We start from the raw sequence: 16,112 nt of genomic DNA on the forward strand, positions 1-16,112 counted from the left end.
GGGGCAGGGGGGAAAAAAGACAGGAAGGCAAAGGAGGGATGGGGAAGGAGCGAGAGGGAGGGAGGGAAGGGATTGGTAAAAGAGAGTTCATCCAGGGGCACTGCCCTGGCTTTGCGCCCATCACCTGCGGGCTGGGGAGGAGAGAGGGAGGCAGGGCCGGGGAGAAGAGAGGGAGGCAGGGCTGGGGAGGGGAGGGAGGGCTGATTTCACACATTCAGTGCATATCATACAACCAGGGCAAGGCTCTCCTACCCGGGATGGCATCACTGCTGTAGCCAGTCTAGAGCCCTGCCCAGCAAGCCTGAACCATACTCACAGCAGGGTTACAATTCATTGCTCAGGGCAAAGATACCTTCTCCTTTCTTCAGCTTGGGGTATTTCCCCCCCACCTTGTCTTTAAATTATATATACCTTTGTAAGTACTTTTTTTTCCTCCTTTTTTTTTTCTTTTCTTTTTGCCTTTTTTTTTTTGCCTTTGTGGTTTTTTTTTTTCCTTCCCAGTCTTATACTTTTCCTGTAAGAGCAGCTTCTTCCTGTATTGGTGTGCAAGTTTATGATCTAGAGAGAGAGAGAGATATCTATAAATATATATGAGCCAAACTGCCTTACAGGTTATTGGTTTGTGGGATTTTTGTTGTTGTTGCTGTTGGGTTTTGTTTTGTTCCTTTTGGGTGTTGTAGGTGTAGCAGGCACTTGAGTTTATATGAAGATGTTTGCTTGGGAGCTGAGGGGCAAAGGAGTTGGGGAAGGGGAGAGGGAAGGAAGGAAGGAAGGAGGGAAGGAAGGGAGGAGTAAGGGCTTTTGACAAATGGCCATGGCTAGCCAAGGATGTCCAGGTAGATTGGCGTGGCCTTGCCCAGGGCATGAAGGATCTTGTAGATCTCCTTGATGTTGAGCCTTTGCTGAGGTTCTCTCTGCCAGCAGCCCAACATGATGTCATAAACCTCCTTGGGGCAGACTCGAGGCCTTTCTAACACTCGGCCTTGGGTAATGCACTCAATGACCTGAAAGAGAGAAGGAGAAGAGAGACCTTGAACACCCTGCCAGCAGTGTCTGGAGGATGGTTGGTGCAAAGCCACCAAGAAAAGACTGGATGGGGCACTTAGTGCCATGGTCTGGTTGACTGGATAGGGCTGGGTGCTAGGTTGCACTGGATGAGCTTGGAAGGCTCTTCCAACCTGCTTGATTCTATGATAAGAACAGGAGCCTGCAGTGTGAGTGCAGCCCAGACACAACCCTGTGCTGGGCTGCAGCAAGAGCAGTGTGGGCACAGGGCAAGGGAGGGGATTCTGCCCCTTGGCTCTGCTCTCCTCACACCCCACCTGCAGTCCTGGGGGCAGTTCTGGAGCCCCCAACACAAGGACATGGAATTGTTGGAGCCAGTCCAAGCGAGTCCAACTGTTTGAGCCAGCACCAAGATGCTGAGAGGGCTGCAGCAGCTCTGCTGTGAGCACAGGCTGAGAGAGTTTGGGCTCTGCAGCCTGGAGAAGAGAAGGCTTGGAGGAGAGCTTGGAGTGGCCTTCCAGGATCTGAAGGGGGCTACAGGAGGGCTGGGGAGGGACTATTGACAAGGTCTGGTAATGCCAGGATGAGGAGGAATGGGTTTGGAGTGGCAGAGGGGAGATTGAAACTGGATGTTAGGAAGAAGTTGTTTGCAGTGAGGGTGGTGAGACACTGGCACAGGTTGCCCAGGGAGGTTGTGGAGCACAGAAGCACAGAATGGGATCTTTGATCACATTTGATCACGTTCTGTGCTTCTGTGCTCCACAACCTCCCTGGAGGTGTTGAGGACCAGATTGGATGAGGCCTTGAATGACCTGTTCTAGTGGGAGGTGTTGCTGCCTATGGCAGGGGGCTGGAACTGGCTGAGCTTTGAGGTCTCTCCCAACCTAAACCATTCTATGATTCTATGTTCTGCCTTGGTTGATGTGATACCATTTAGTGATTGGGAGCACTGAGAAGCCAAGAGGTCTGAAGCTCCTCAGCACTTAGCTCTTTGTGTGTTGCTAGCAACAATTTTCCACTGAAATTTAATCTCCAGCTGCAGTCTTGCAGTTCCCAAAGTCCATCTCCATTTGACACTTCCCTGCCTCAGTGCACTCTCCAAACATAGAATCATAGAATCAGTCAGGATTGGAAGGGACCACAAGGAGCAGCCAGTGCCAACCCCCTGCCATGCCCAGGGACACCCTAACCTAGAGCAGGCTGCACACAGCCTCAGCCAGCCTGGCCTGAAACACCTCCAGCCATGGGGCCTCAACCACCTCCCTGGGCAACCCATTGCAGCCTCTCACCACTCTCATGCTGAACAACTTCCTCCTCACCTCCAGGCTGAACCTACCCACCTCCAGCTTTGCTCCATTGCCCCTAATCCCTGAGAGCCTGAAAAGTCCTTCCCCAGCTTTCTTGTAGCCCCCTTCAGGTACTGAAAGGCCACAAACAGGAGGTCACAAGCAAATGAAATGAAGTTTGAATTTATTCTGTCATTTTATTTTTTTTCCCTGCTAATTGAAGAAGGGAAAAAAAAAACCACTAAAATCCCCAGAGTTAAAAGAATATTTTACAGAGCTGAAATTCTATTTCTCTTCCCTGGAAGCAAAGAGTTCTTCCCACTGCAAAACCCAGGAGAGTTCTACAAGTGAGAGTCCAGAACATCTTCTCCTGTCTCCATGTCTATGGGCAGTTTGGCCTCATTTTAACATAGAAAACAGCTGGGGAAAAAAATAAAAAAGAAAGAAATTTCATCTTAAATCATATCTGTGATGGTGAAAATCACACAGGGCAGGTCTGAGTCGGGTTGGTGCTGCTGCTGAGCGAGATGCGAGCTCCTGGGTGGCATTAGCTGGTGAAGGACCTGGAGCACAAACCCTATGAGGAGAGGCTGAGGGAGCTGGGGTTGTTTAGCCTGGAGAAGAGGAGGCTCAGGGCAGAGCTCATTGCTGTCTACAATTACCTGCAGGGAGGCTGTAGCCAGGTGGGGTTGGGCTCTGCTGCCAGGCAGCCAGCAACAGAACAAGGGGGGACAGCCTGAAGCTGTGCCAGGGCAGGTCGAGGCTGGATGTGAGGAGGAAGTTGTTGTCAGAGAGAGTGATTGGCATTGGGATGGGCTGCCCAGGGAGGTGGTGGAGGCATCATCCCTGGAGGTGTTCAAGAAAAGATTGGATGAGGCACTTAGTGCCATGGTCTGGTTGCTTGGCCAGGGCTGGATGCTAGGTTGGGCTGGCTGAGCCTGGAGGTCTCTGCCAACCTGGTTGATTCTATGATTCTATGATTAAAGCCTCTTCAGAGGGATGTCATTGGAAAAAAGACTCCCCTAAGTGCCTGTGTTTTGCTCAGCAGAGGGATGGATGCAAAAGGAAGGGAGGTTATGATTTGTCAGAGCTGCTCTTACTGTCTGGCCTCCTTGGCTGGGGGCGATGAGGCTCAGCACTGCAGAGCATGGCAGGTCCCTCGCACGCTGCAGCTAAACAGGTCCCCAGCAGCGTGCTGAGGGGAGCCACCCAGCAAGGGGGGGTTGGAATTTATCATTTCCTCAATAGTAGCTGCCACACAGATCCTCATGGCTTTGCTTTTTGCATGTAAATACAGAGCAGAGACATCAGCACCTGCTGAAAGCAGAGGAGGAGGAGGCAGCAGGCAGCAAAGGAGCCTGCACGGCCATAAAGCTGCTGGCAATGGTGACTTGGAGGAGGAGGTGAACTGTGGTTTCTGACAGGGTGTCCTGGACATGCACAGAAGTCCTGTTGCTGAGGCCTTTCTCTCCAGGGCAAGGGAAAGGTGCAGACAGCAGGTAATGGACTGGCAGAGGTCTTCAGAAGAGGTGGTACCCTGCCTCGTTCCTCTGCTCAGGCAGAGGCTCTCCCAGCTGTGGCAAAACATGCTGAAAATGCAACTGGGGGTACCACAGGAGGGAGGGAGAGAGTGGGCATCCCAGCCTGGCTAGAGCCCACAGCCAGCAGTGGTGCTGCTCACAAACCAGCCCTGGCAGCCTGGGGCTTAGCACAGACCCAATTAACCTGCCTCAGCTGTGGCCAGGCTGCTGCTGCTGAGACTTGCTCTGAATCCTCACCATCCAGGAGCTGGTGAAGGTGTCAAGTCCTCTGCAACCAACCAAGTTCTGCCCAGCTGTCCAGAAGCTGTGGAAAATGAGCTAGATGAGGTCTAAAGGAGATCACTCTCCCCAGGATAGTGTGGTCTGGAGTGGGAAGCCAGGGCACTCAATAAGGAGATACAGCACCAGGAAAGGGAAAGGACAAGACTTAGAATCATTGAATCATAGAATCAGCCAGGTTGGAAGAGAGCTCCAAGCTCAGCCAGCCCAACCTAGCACCCAGCCCTGGCCAACCAACCAGACCATGGTACTAAGTGCCCCAGCCAGGCTTGGCTTCAACACCTCCAGCCACAGCCACTCCACCACCTCCCTGGGCAGCCCATTCCAGTGCCAATCATTGTCTCAGCCTCTCAATCACTCAGCCTCTCCTCACAGGGCTGTGCTCCAGGCCCCTCCCCAGCCTTGCTGCCCTGCTCTCAACACCTTCCAGCACCTCAACATCTCTCTGCAATTGAGAGGCCCAGAACTGGACACAGCACTCAAGGTGAGGCCTGAGCAGTGCTGAGCAGAGGGGCAGAAGAACCTCCCTTGTGCTGCTGCCCACACTGCTCCTGAGCCAGCCCAGGATGCCATTGGCTCTGCTGCCCACCTGGGCACTGCTGCCTCACCTTCAGCTCCTCTCTCCCAGCACCCCCCAGCTCCCTCTCTGCCTGGCTGCTCTCAGCCACTATTGCTGCTTGGGGTTGCTGTGGCCAAAGTGTAGAACCCTGCACTTGGCCTTATTCAGTCTCATCCCATTGGCCTCTGCCCACCCATGCAGCTTGTCCAGGTCCCTCTGCAGGGCTCTCCTGCACTCCAGCAGCTCCACAGCTGCTCCTAGCTTGGTGTCACCTGCAAACTCACTGCTGCTGGACTCAATCCCCTGGCCCAGATCATCAGTAAAGATATTGAACAGGACTGTGCCCAGCACTGCTCCCTGGGGCACACCACCACTGCCAGCTGGATGTGGCACCATTCACCACCACTCTCTGGGCCCAGCCTTCCAGCCAGGTCTTGACCCATATCAGAGTGAATCCATCCAAGCCACTTTTCCCAGAGATGGTTACAAAGCTGCAGGACTCTAACCCACCCTCCTCTTTCAAGCTTAAGGGTGACTATTTTCAGTCTGACTGCAAAGGAAACTGAGGCAGAAGGCAGGAGGGGGAGCTGAGCTGGCTCATTCCAACGTGCCTACCACCCCTGCCCACGTTGCACATGCTGATTTGTGTGTGCTTGTGTTCACCCTCCCAGGGAAATGCAAGAGCAGCTCATTAAACAGGGTGACAAACAACTTCTGTCGTTGCTGCTTGCTTTGTTTGTGCCTCCAAAATGTTTGCCTCTGCTACTTTGGGCTACACAGTCAGGCCCCATTGAGCACACGAATGGGCAAGCATTAGAGCTGTACAGCAGCACCTTGGATTTGCCATCTCTGCAACTCACTTAATTAAGGCATCTGTAGCCACAGAGCAGGAGATGCACATTTTTCTTTACAAAAGGGGAAGTTTCTGAAATCCATTGGATACACAGGGGGATAAAAATGTGCAAGGTTCCCCCATGCTGCTATGCCAATGCATCTTGGCCCTCTTCTCTAATACCCCCTGCTAGGCTGAGCAACAAATAAAGCTCCTTCCCAGGCGTTTCTGCTGATGTGCCTCAAAGCTCAGCTCCAACACCCTGCTAATCCCACCCAGCCTTCCCTCAGCCTTCTTAACACTGAGGCCTGATGGGCTGCAACTGCTGTTCAAAGACACAGGGACAAGCCAGCTGCTAGGGTTCTGCCCTCGGTGAGCTGAGGCAACACATCTGATAGATACCCCTGTAGGAAGAAGTGCCACAGGGCAGGCTTCAAATGCTTCCTGCAGACTGCAGCCTCAGGCTCAGCTAGAGAGGAGCCTAGGAAATGCAGGGCATGGCAATAACTCAGCTCCCAGCAGCAGTTTGGATGTGCCCAGCTCTGGCAGCTCCCCAAGGGTTTACCAGCTGGGGCTGTTATAGGGAGGGGTATAGCAGAACTTAGAAAAGAGAGGATGAGCCAGCACATGGCTTTGGCAGAGACCTTTGTCCACTCATCCAGCCTGTCAGAGACCCTCTGCTGGGCTCTCCTACCCTCCAACAGATTGACAACTGCTCCTAGCTTGGTGTCATCTGCAAACTTACTGATGATGGACATCTTACCTGGCTTTGGCAGAGCCCTTTGATTCCTGCCTGCCTCAGTTTCCCCAGCTCTTACACAGGCACAGCAACATCTCACCTGGCTTTGGCAGAGCCCTTTGCTTCCTGCCTGTCTCAGTTTCCCCAGCTCCTACACAGGCACAGCAACATCTCACCTGGCCTTGGCAGAGCCCTTTGATTCCTGCCTGTCTCAGGCACAGCAACATCTCACCTGGCTTTGGCAGAGCCCTTTGATTCCTGCCTGTCTCAGTTTCCCCAGCTCTTACACAGGGACAGCAACATGTCACCTGGCTTTGGCAGAGCCCTTTGCTTCCTGCCTGTCTCAGTTTCCCCAGCTCTTACACAGGGACAGCAACATCTCACCTGGCTTTGGCAGAGCCCTTTGCTTCCTGCCTGTCTCAGTTTCCCCAGCTCTTACACAGGGACAGCAACATCTCACCTGGCTTTGGCAGAGCCCTTTGATTCCTGCCTGCCTCAGTTTCCCCAGCTCCTACACAGGCACAACAACATCTCACCTGGCTTTGGCAGAGCCCTTTGATTCCTGCCTGCCTCAGTTTCCCCAGCTCCTACACAGGGACAGCAACATCTCACCTGGCTTTGGCAGAGCCCTTTGATTCCTGCCTGTCTCAGTTTCCCCAGCTCCTACACAGGCACAGCAACATCTCACCTGGCTTTGGCAGAGCCCTTTGATTCCTGCCTGTCTCAGTTTCCCCAGCTCTAAACAGGACCAATGACACCTCTCCCCTGATGGAGCCATGGGACTGTGGAGGAGGGGACCCCCTGTATATGAACTGCTGTGCCAGCAACCTGGAAAGGAGAGAAGTTAGAAAGCAGTTTGCAGCTGAGGTGCCTCAGCACTGTTGTACCTCTGTGTTTGAGAGCTGAAACCAGGGCTGCTTCCCATAGGTGAAGATCTCCCAGAGGATCACCCCGAAGCTCCAGACGTCACTCTCTGTTGTGAACTTCCTGTACATGATGCTCTCTGGAGGCATCCAGCGGATAGGCAGCATGGTGTGGCCTCCAACCTGGGGGAGGGCAAAGGCACGAGGAAATGTGAGTGATGAGAGCCCTGTTGAGAGGAGGTCAGCCCTGACATGATGTGGTTAAACTCAAGGCTTCCCTGGGAGCTGCATCAAAGCTGCTCAGAAACAGAAAGCAGAAGCTCTCTGAGCTGGCTGCTGCCTTCCTGACTGCCCAGGGGCTTGCCCACCCACCCCACCTGGTCAGCAGGATGGATGGGGAGTGATGTGTGTCAAGATAAACGATGGCCTCTGCTCCCAAAATGGGCTCCTAGTGACAAAGAGCCAAGAGCACACTCCAGCCCCACTGTCTGATGAACCAGAAGGTAAGAAACTGCATTCACCAAGCTACTGCTCTGAGTCTTGCAGACACTCAGTGCCCTGAGCGACCGAGGGAGCTGGGGATGGGTAGTGTGAGGAAGAGGAGGCTGAGGGGAAACCTCATTGCTGTCTACAGCTACCTAGAGGGACATTGTGGAGAGGCAGCCAGCAGTAGCTGGGCTCTTCTCACTGGTAATTGGAGACAGAAAAAGGGGAAATGGCCTCAAGCTGAGGCTGGGGCAGTTTAGATTGGACATTAGGAAAAGGAGAGTGGTCAGGAAGTGGAACGAGCTGCCCAGGGAGGTGGTGGAGTCAGCCAGCCTGGATGTGTTTAAGGGTGGTTTGGCTGTGGTGCTCAGGGCTATGGCTTAAGGCAAATTTTGTAGAGTAGGGCTCTAGGTTTGTCCTGAGGGGTTTTGCCAAGCTGGATGTTTCTGTGATTCAAGCACCCACCAGAAGCTCAGTGTGAGATTTGTTTCCCTTCCACGAGGTTTTCTAACAGCCACACACAGGCACCTGCACATCATCAGACTGCAGGAGAGATTTTGTGCTGCTGGCCTCATCAGAGTGCCTTGAGTATGTGAATGACTGCAGGACCACACTGCAAAGAGACCTCGTAAAGAACAGGCTCCTGCAGTCAGGGATATCATAGAATCATCCAGGTTGGAAGAGAGCTCCAAGCTCATCCAGCCCAACCTAGCACCCAGCCCTGCCCAACCAACCAGACCATGGCACTAAGTGCCCCAGCCAGGCTTGGCTTCAACACCTCCAGGCACAGAGACTCCACCACCTCCCTGGGCAGCCCATTCCAATGCCAATCACTCTCTCTGACAACAACTTCCTAACAACATCCAGCCTAGACCTGCCCTGGCACAGCTTCAGGCTGTGTCCCCTTCTTCTGTTGCTGGCTGCCTGGCAGAAGAGCCCAACCCCACCTGGCTACAACCTCCCTGCAGGCAGCTGCAGGCAGCAAGGAGCTCTGCCCTGAGCCTCCTCTGCTGCAGGCTGCACACCCCCAGCTCCCTCAGCCTCTCCTCACAGGGCTCTGCTCCAGGCCTTTCACCAGCTTCATTGCCCTTCTCTGGACACCTTCCAGCACCTCAACATCTCTCTGGAATTGAGTGGCCCAGAACTAGACACAGCACTCAAGGTGTGGCTTGAGCAGTGCTGAGCACAGGGGCAGAACCTCCCTTGTCCTGCTGCCCACACTGCTCCTGAGCCAGCCCAGGATGCTGTTGGCTCTCCAGCAGCCTGCTGGCCACACTTCTGATGCAGCCCAGGCAGAATTTACCTTCAGATTACTAGAGATTTCTGCACAAGTGTTTCTGAGGAAGAGAAGGCTTTCTCTCTGCTGTCCTGCATAAGAAGCCCCATCTGTGGGGCAGCAGCTGATTGCTAAAGCACATCAGTGCTGGATGCTGTGTGACTGCAAGTCCCCAGCACTCATTTCTGTCTGAGCTTTTGGTGGCGATGAGAAAGAGCTCTCCTGTGGTGCTGCCTGTCTTATTACAGGCACCAAAAGCTAGCTTTGTAGCAGTGCAGCTGACTCAGACAGGCTGAAATCTCTCTGGTCCTGGGAAGGATCAGGGCAGGAGGTAGCTGGTATCTAAGTTTCCAGACGGTGTGTGGCTATTCAAGGTAATGAGATTGTTGCGCTGGCTTGGATGGGAAAAGCTTCTTGTACAACAGAAACTCTCCTCCCAGCTGCCAGTTTTCCCAAGCTGCCACAGATCTCTTTGCCTGCTCAAAGCAGAACTAGTGTGGGGAAGGGTCAGCACACAGACACTGCCTGGAAGCTGGAGGGGCAGTGCTGGAACAGGGAGTGAAAGGGATGCGCTGCTGCCAGGCTTTCCACACGGAGGCTGCCAGTCAGACTTCTCTGGGGCTGACAGAAGTTGGACAAATCCTATGAGGAGAGGTTGAGGGAGCTGGGCCTGTTTAGCCTGGAGAAGAGGAGGCTCAGGGGTGATCTTATTACTGTCTACAACTACCTGAAGGGGCATTGTAGCCAGGTGGGGGGTGGCCTCTTCTCCCAGGCAACCAGCAATAGAACAAGGGGACACAGTCTCAAGTTGTGCCAGGGTAGGTATAGGCTGGATATTAGGAAGAAGTTCTTCACAGAGAGTGATTGGCATTGGAATGGGCTGCCCAGGGAGGTGGTGGAGTCACCATCCCTGGGGGTCTTCAAGAAAAGACTGGATGAGGCACTTAGTGCCATGGTCTGGTTGATTGGATAGGGCTGGGTGCTAGGTTGGACTGGATGAGCTTGGAGGACTCTTCCAACCTGGCTGATTCTATGATTCTATGAGTCTAAGACTTGGGCTTGCAGTTCTGTACTCAGAGGCCTGCAGGCCAGCCCTTGCTCTAGCTCTGAAACAGCCCCTCCCTCAAAAGAAAGAGAAGCAGTTTTGCAAGCCTTGGGAGCATCTTCCTCTCCTGAGCACAGAGGCGCTGGGAGCTGTGATGCGAGGAGATAAAAGGCTCACTGCAGCTCCGCACCTCCTATTCAGAGCTGGCTGGGCTGTTCTCAGCTTGCTGCTTTGAGCTCCCAAGGATGTTCTCCCCTGATGGAAATGGAAATATGCTTTCCTTTGTTCCTCTGAAAACCTGGCCCCAGTTTTAGCTTTCCCCTGCATTCCCAGCAAAGGAGCTCCGAGGAGCTGTTATCAGCGCAAGAGGACACACAGCCAACTTGACTGCTGCAAAAGCTGCTCTGTGCTAATGCTTATTTTCTTCCCCTTGTAAGCAGCACTGACTCTTCAGTTTTCCAGCAAGCTGGAAATGATTACCTATTGCCAAGCTCTCCACATTGGTAATATCCTGAGTCTTGCAGAATCATTTGAGATGAAGAAGTCGTGCAAGGTCCTGATGACAGCCAACAACTCAGAATCACAGACACAGCCAGGATGGCAAAGCCCCTCAGGAGCACCAAGAACAACCTAGAACCCTGCTCTGCAAGAGTCACCTCAAACCATAGCCCTGAGCACCACAGCCAGACCACCCTGAAACACATCCAGGGTCAACCACCTCCCTTCTGGAACAGGTCTTAGAGCAGGGCAGGAGCCATGAAGCAGCTCTTCAGCTTACACAAAGGTTATTGCAGCAGTATTGCTTAAATGGGAGGGCCTCAATTTACCCTCCTTGAGGATCTGGCCCTGAAAGCCAAACAGAGAAGCCAGTAGTCCCAGCTCAGTACTGATAAGCTAAAGTCAAGCTCTTTGGTCTCCTCAAGACACATCCTGGTGAAGAACTGCCAGCAAAGTGACCTCTACAGTCAGCTGTTGTCCCAAGGCTGTGACACACACAGCTTAGCTCACATGGTGGAGCCCAGAGACTGCCCAAGCATTCCTCTCTGCCACATGAGATATGAAGGTCAACAAGACCAAGTGCAAGGTCCAGGCAATGCCAAGCACCAATATAGGCTGGGCAGTGACTGGCTTGAGAGCAGCCCTGAGGTGAGGGACTTGGGGCTGCTGGTGGCTCAGAAGCTCAGCATGAGCCAGCAGTGTGCTCTGGCAGCCCAGCGAGCAGCCAGAGCCTGGTGTGGCCAGCAGAGTGAGGGAGGTGATCCTCCCCTTTCAGTATCTTAAAGGGAGCTACAAGAAAGCTGGGGAGGGACTTTTTAGGCTGTCAGGGAGTGATAGGACTTGGGGGGGGGATGGAACAAAGCTGGAAATGGGGAGATTCGGACTGGATGTTAGGAAGAAATTCTTCAGCAGGAGGGTGCTGAGAACCTGAAAGAAGTTGCCCAGGGAGGTGGTGGAAGCCTCATCCCTGGAGGTGTTTAAGGCCAGGCTGGATGAGGCTCTGGCCAGCCTGATTTAGTATGAGGTGTCCCTGCCCATGGCAGGGAGGGGAGGGTGGAACTAGATGATCCTTGTGGTCCCTTCCACCCGTGACTGATTCTGTGCTTCTATATATCCTTTACTAAAACTCAATCCAGTAATAATTAATAATCAAATTAATTTTGGGGTGGGAGAAAACCCCAACCAGCAAGCAAGGTTCAGCAATGCCTGGATCCCAAATTATGGCTCAGCCATGCTCCCAGGTATTCTTTGCAGAGGTGGCCTTTGCATCTCTCAAAAAGAGTGGCACACTTCTAAGAGCAGACCTTTGCTTGCACTTCTTAGGTGGCTAAAAGCAGAACAGGCATCAATTAAACTGTGCCATAAACCCACCCCAATGCCCAGCCTGCTATTACACCTTAATGCATTGCCTTTGACTGGCCCTTCCTGCTCCCCTCACAAGCTGATTAGGATTAAAACTCCCATTTCACAGCTGAAGAAACAGCTGCAGGAAGGCAGGGAAAGGCCTTGCTCTGAAGCTGTGCAGCAAGTGAACACACGAGTCGAGTCCTGCTGCTCTGCAGTCAGCCATGCCCTGTTATTTGCTGAGGCAGCAGAACCATTTAGAGCTCAGCACGGAGGGACTGTGCTGCTGCTGCTGCCACAGGAAGCAGAGTGTGTCCAGGGTGACAGAAACCCTTTGAGTCATAGGATCATAGAATCAGCCAGGTTGGAAGAGAGCTCCAAGCTCAGCCAGCCCAACCTAGCACCCAGCCCTGCCCAACCAACCAGACCATGGCACTAAGTGCCCCAGCCAGGCTTGGCTTCAACACCTCCAGCCACAGCCACTCCACCACCTCCCTGGGCAGCCCATTCCAATGCCAATCACTCTCTCTGACAACAACTTCCTAACAACATCCAGCCTAGACCTGCCCTGGCACAGCTTGAGGCTGTGTCCCCTTGTTCTGTTGCTGGGTGCCTGGCAGCAGAGTCCAACCCCACCTGGCTACAACCTGCCTTCAGGTAACTGCAGACAACAATGAGGTCCCCCCTGAGCCTCCTCTTCTCCAGGCTAAACAACCCCAGCTCTGGATGGTCTTGGAGGGCTCTTCCAGCCTGGTTGATTCTGTGACTCTAAGTGGGGACTTGCTTTAAAACAACTAAAGCTTCCTCTGGCCCTCTCTGTCAATCCTATGATGCTGCCAAGCTTGTTCTTTCTCCTTGTTATTGCAGTGCTTCACAGACCTGCAGACTGGCCTCTTCAGTCCATTGCCATGGCTGTCTGGGTTTCCTTGACATTTTTAGCTCTCTGACTTCCTCTCCCCAGACCAACTGCCCACGCCCACACTGACCTGAATTCCCACTGCTTTGCTCTTTCAGTTTGCAGTGCTGTCCTGGTAATAAAGAGAGCAATCAGTGCATATCCTCTGAGCAGCCAAAGCCTCCTTCTGCTGCTCAGGCTTCAAGATTGCAGCATCACCTGCTCACTGCCAGCCTCTCGTAATGGATGCTCCCAAGTGCATGACTTAGCTCACAGCCACATGCTTCTGAGCTGCTCCAGGGTACCTGGCCTCTGCTCTCGACTCTCATTACACATCCAAGCCCCTAGACTTGCAAGCTAACCAGCCACTCCCTTTGAGCAGCTTCTTGCTGTATGAGCTGTGAACCTGAGGGAGCTGGGGGAGGTTCATGGAAGGCCAGCATTAATGGCCATTAGGGAGAGAGATAATTACTTAATGCTGCTACAGCACTCTGACGATGTAAAGCTCTATAAGTGCTATGTACAAGTAGTTTTATAAGGCTTGAGGTCTGTCTGCTGGTGTCTGGGGAGAAGGTTCTCCTTGTCCCAGCTTTCCAAATGACATCCAGCTGATTAGGGAAGGAAGAGATGAGCTGCTTTCCCCAGTGGGTTCGACAGCACAGCAGCAGGTAGTGGAGCTGCAGTGTGCAGTGAAGTCTGTGCAATGTATTTGCAGTTTGGGCCACAAAGATACCAGAGCAAGGCTTAAAAAAAAACCCTTATGAGGTCTTTGTATGGATGGGAACCCAGACACTAGCATGGCCTGGTTTGGGTTGTATCTCAAAGGGGAGCTACTGAGGTCTCTTCCAACCTGGATGATTCTATGATGCTATGATCCACGAAGCAACCTTCAGCTGTGAGCATGGAAGGCCACTCCAAGGTCTCCTCCAAGCCTTCTCTTCTCCAGGCTGCACAGCCCCAACTCTCTCAGCCTGTGCTCACAGCAGAGCTGCTGCAGCTCTCTCAGCATCTTGGTGGCCTCCTCTGGACTGGTTCCAACACTTCCATGTCCTGCTTGTGTTGGGAGGTGCAGAACTGCACACAGATCTATCACAGAATCAACAAGATTGGAAGAGATTTCCAAGCTCATCCAGTCCAACCCAGCATCCAGCCCTAGCCAAGAAGATCTTAGCTAAGACAGAATTTGGTCTCTGGCATACTCTAAGCCTCTGTTTTATTCTGCCTTTTGTTTCCTTCACGACTTTGAAATGATATAAAAAGTAATAAATAATCAGTTTTGTTTTCCTTGGTTCCCTGACAGCTTTCTTCCTGCCCCTGGCATACTTCAGGGAGGCTCAGCTGCTGCTCCTGCCTTGGGAGAAGGCAGAAGAGCCACTGTAGGTGTCTCCACATGGGGCAGCATTATGTGAAGGTCACTTTCATGTGCAGGAAGCTGAGCCATTGGAGCTTGCACAGAATCCCCCAGCAGTGGAGGACACCTCGGCACCATTTCTCTCCAGGAAAAAAACCCCACTGCCCACTCAATCCACTGCCCTAGTGATAAGATCCATATCCCCTGGTTGCTCTCTCTGTTCCTGCTGCTGTAGCTGGAGAGGAGCTGAGATCTGCTTTAATTGTAGCCCTGGCTGTCATCCCAGGCTGGGACACAGCAGAACATACTGTACTTTAGACCTCGGCTCCAGGAGCTGGATGATCCCTGGAAGGTCCTCAGCTCTGAACCTTCCCCCAGCAGCCAGATGTATGTCCCTAGCAGGACACACTGATCCCTGCTGTGGGCAGGATGTGGTGGTCAGCAGTTCTGGACAGCCTCGTGTGAATAAGAGCCACAGGTGGCTGGGTCACTGCAGAGAACACAAGGGCAAAAGAAATAAGCCACGCAAGCAAGAGGCAGGAAAAGCTTCTCTGTTTGGCTAAGCTGAGCTCCTGGAGGAAAACAAACAGCAAACAGAGCTGCTGGAGGTCACACCTCTGTGAGGCTGTATGGCAGCTCAGGCTGAGGCATGAGAAAGTGGCTCCTCAGGTGCAAGGCAAGGGCAGTGCTTGCTCCTAGCTCCTTCCTCGCCTCCACTTCTGGGTCCAGCAGCACTGAGACCTTTCCCTGTCAGCTGTGCCCATGTTTTGCCTGTGTGAGCACTGACAGCTTCCTGGGCAAAGCAGAGGGATTAGCTTTGATATGTCAGAGGGAGCTCAGCTTTGCTGAGTATTAGCTGTCCTGCACCTCAGAGTTGTCACTGATACCTTACTCAGGCTCTTAGGTGCTCAAAAGCTGTCCTGCACCTCAGAGTTGTCACTGATACCTTACTCAGGCTCTTAGGTGCTCAAAAGCTGTCCTGCACCTCAGAGTTTTCACTGCCACCTTACTCAGGCTCTTAGGTACTCAAAAGCTGTCCTGCACCTCAGGGTTTTCACTGCCACCTTACTCAGGCTCTTAGGTACCCAGAAGCTGTCCTGCACCTCAGAGTTTTCACTGATACCTTACTCAGGCTCTTAGGTGCTCAAAAGCTGTCCTGCACCTCAGAGTTTTCACTGCCACCTTACTCAGGCTCTTAGGTACCCAGAGTCTGTCCTGCACCTCAGGGTTTTCACTGCCACCTTACTCAGGCTCTTAGGTACCCAGAAGCTGTCCTGCACCTCAGAGTTTTCACTGATACCTTACTCAGGCTCTTAGGTACCCAGAGTCTGTCCTGCACCTCAGAGTTTTCACTGCCACCTTACGCAGGCTCTTAGGTACCCAGAAGCTGTCCTGCACCTCAGAGTTTTCACTGCCACCTTACTCAGGCTCTTAGGTACCCAGAGTCTGTCCTGCACCTCAGAGTTTTCACTGCCACCTTAGGCTCTTAAGTACCCAAACTGTTTCCAGCCAGCTGCCTCTGCTAGCTCAGTTTAACTGCAAGTTGTGAGTGGATGCAATTCCCAAGTATTTTATCTGCAATTTCTGTTCAGCTCAGGCAGGAAGAAAGGGTCCAGCTCTAGCTGAGGCTGCACCATTGCCACTATTCCTCTAGCCTCAGAAAAGCCCCCAAGGTGCCCTCCTGACCACCTGGCACCGTGCACCCTGGCCGTGCCAGCCCCCAGGCTGAGCACCTTCCAAGTGATCCCAAAAAGCATCACTGCAAACTCTCTGTGCAGCCCTCTCCTGGCAGTCAGCTGTTGAGCTTTAGCTGTCACTGCTGTCACAGCCAGTGCTGAACTTGAGCTTAAACCCAGCAAACACCACAAAGCTTCCCCCAAACATTTCAATTTACCTGACTTTTATGTCCCCTCCAGGCAGCGCTCCGGATGTGTGTGCTCCACTTTCTGCACAGCGGCAGAGCTGATCCTCTCCTAATCCTCACTCCCTGCACCAACCAGCTCCCTCCCTTTGCAAGCCCTGGCAGTGCCACAGCGTGGGGCTTGCTGCTCGCTCCCCTGCATGCCGCTGGCTGAAGGCACATCACAGCGACTTTGCAAGGCATCACAAAGGA

At 53.0% G+C, this 16,112-nt stretch overlaps 1 protein-coding gene across 5 annotated transcripts in view; it reads right to left on the bottom strand.

Moving 5' to 3' along the window:
* Nucleotides 1-710: 710 nt before the first annotated feature.
* NTRK3 (neurotrophic receptor tyrosine kinase 3) overlaps nucleotides 711-16,112 on the bottom strand; it is a 293,014-nt gene continuing 277,612 nt past the window's right edge. For 4 of the 5 annotated variants that reach the window (XM_064158080.1, XM_064158077.1, XM_064158076.1 and 1 more), the window contains 2 exons: nucleotides 7,129-7,287; nucleotides 711-1,004 (listed from right to left, as the gene is read on the bottom strand). In XM_064158080.1, the coding sequence (XP_064014150.1) occupies nucleotides 819-1,004; nucleotides 7,129-7,287 (345 nt within the window). In that variant the 3' untranslated portion in view covers nucleotides 711-818. Of the gene's footprint in view, nucleotides 1,005-2,543; nucleotides 2,712-7,128; nucleotides 7,288-16,112 lie in introns of those variants that run through there. The other variant, XM_064158078.1, reaches the window with a different exon arrangement.

Source organism: Pogoniulus pusillus, chromosome 17, assembly GCF_015220805.1.
Source record: "Pogoniulus pusillus isolate bPogPus1 chromosome 17, bPogPus1.pri, whole genome shotgun sequence".
NCBI classification, from domain to species: domain Eukaryota; kingdom Metazoa; phylum Chordata; class Aves; order Piciformes; family Lybiidae; genus Pogoniulus; species Pogoniulus pusillus.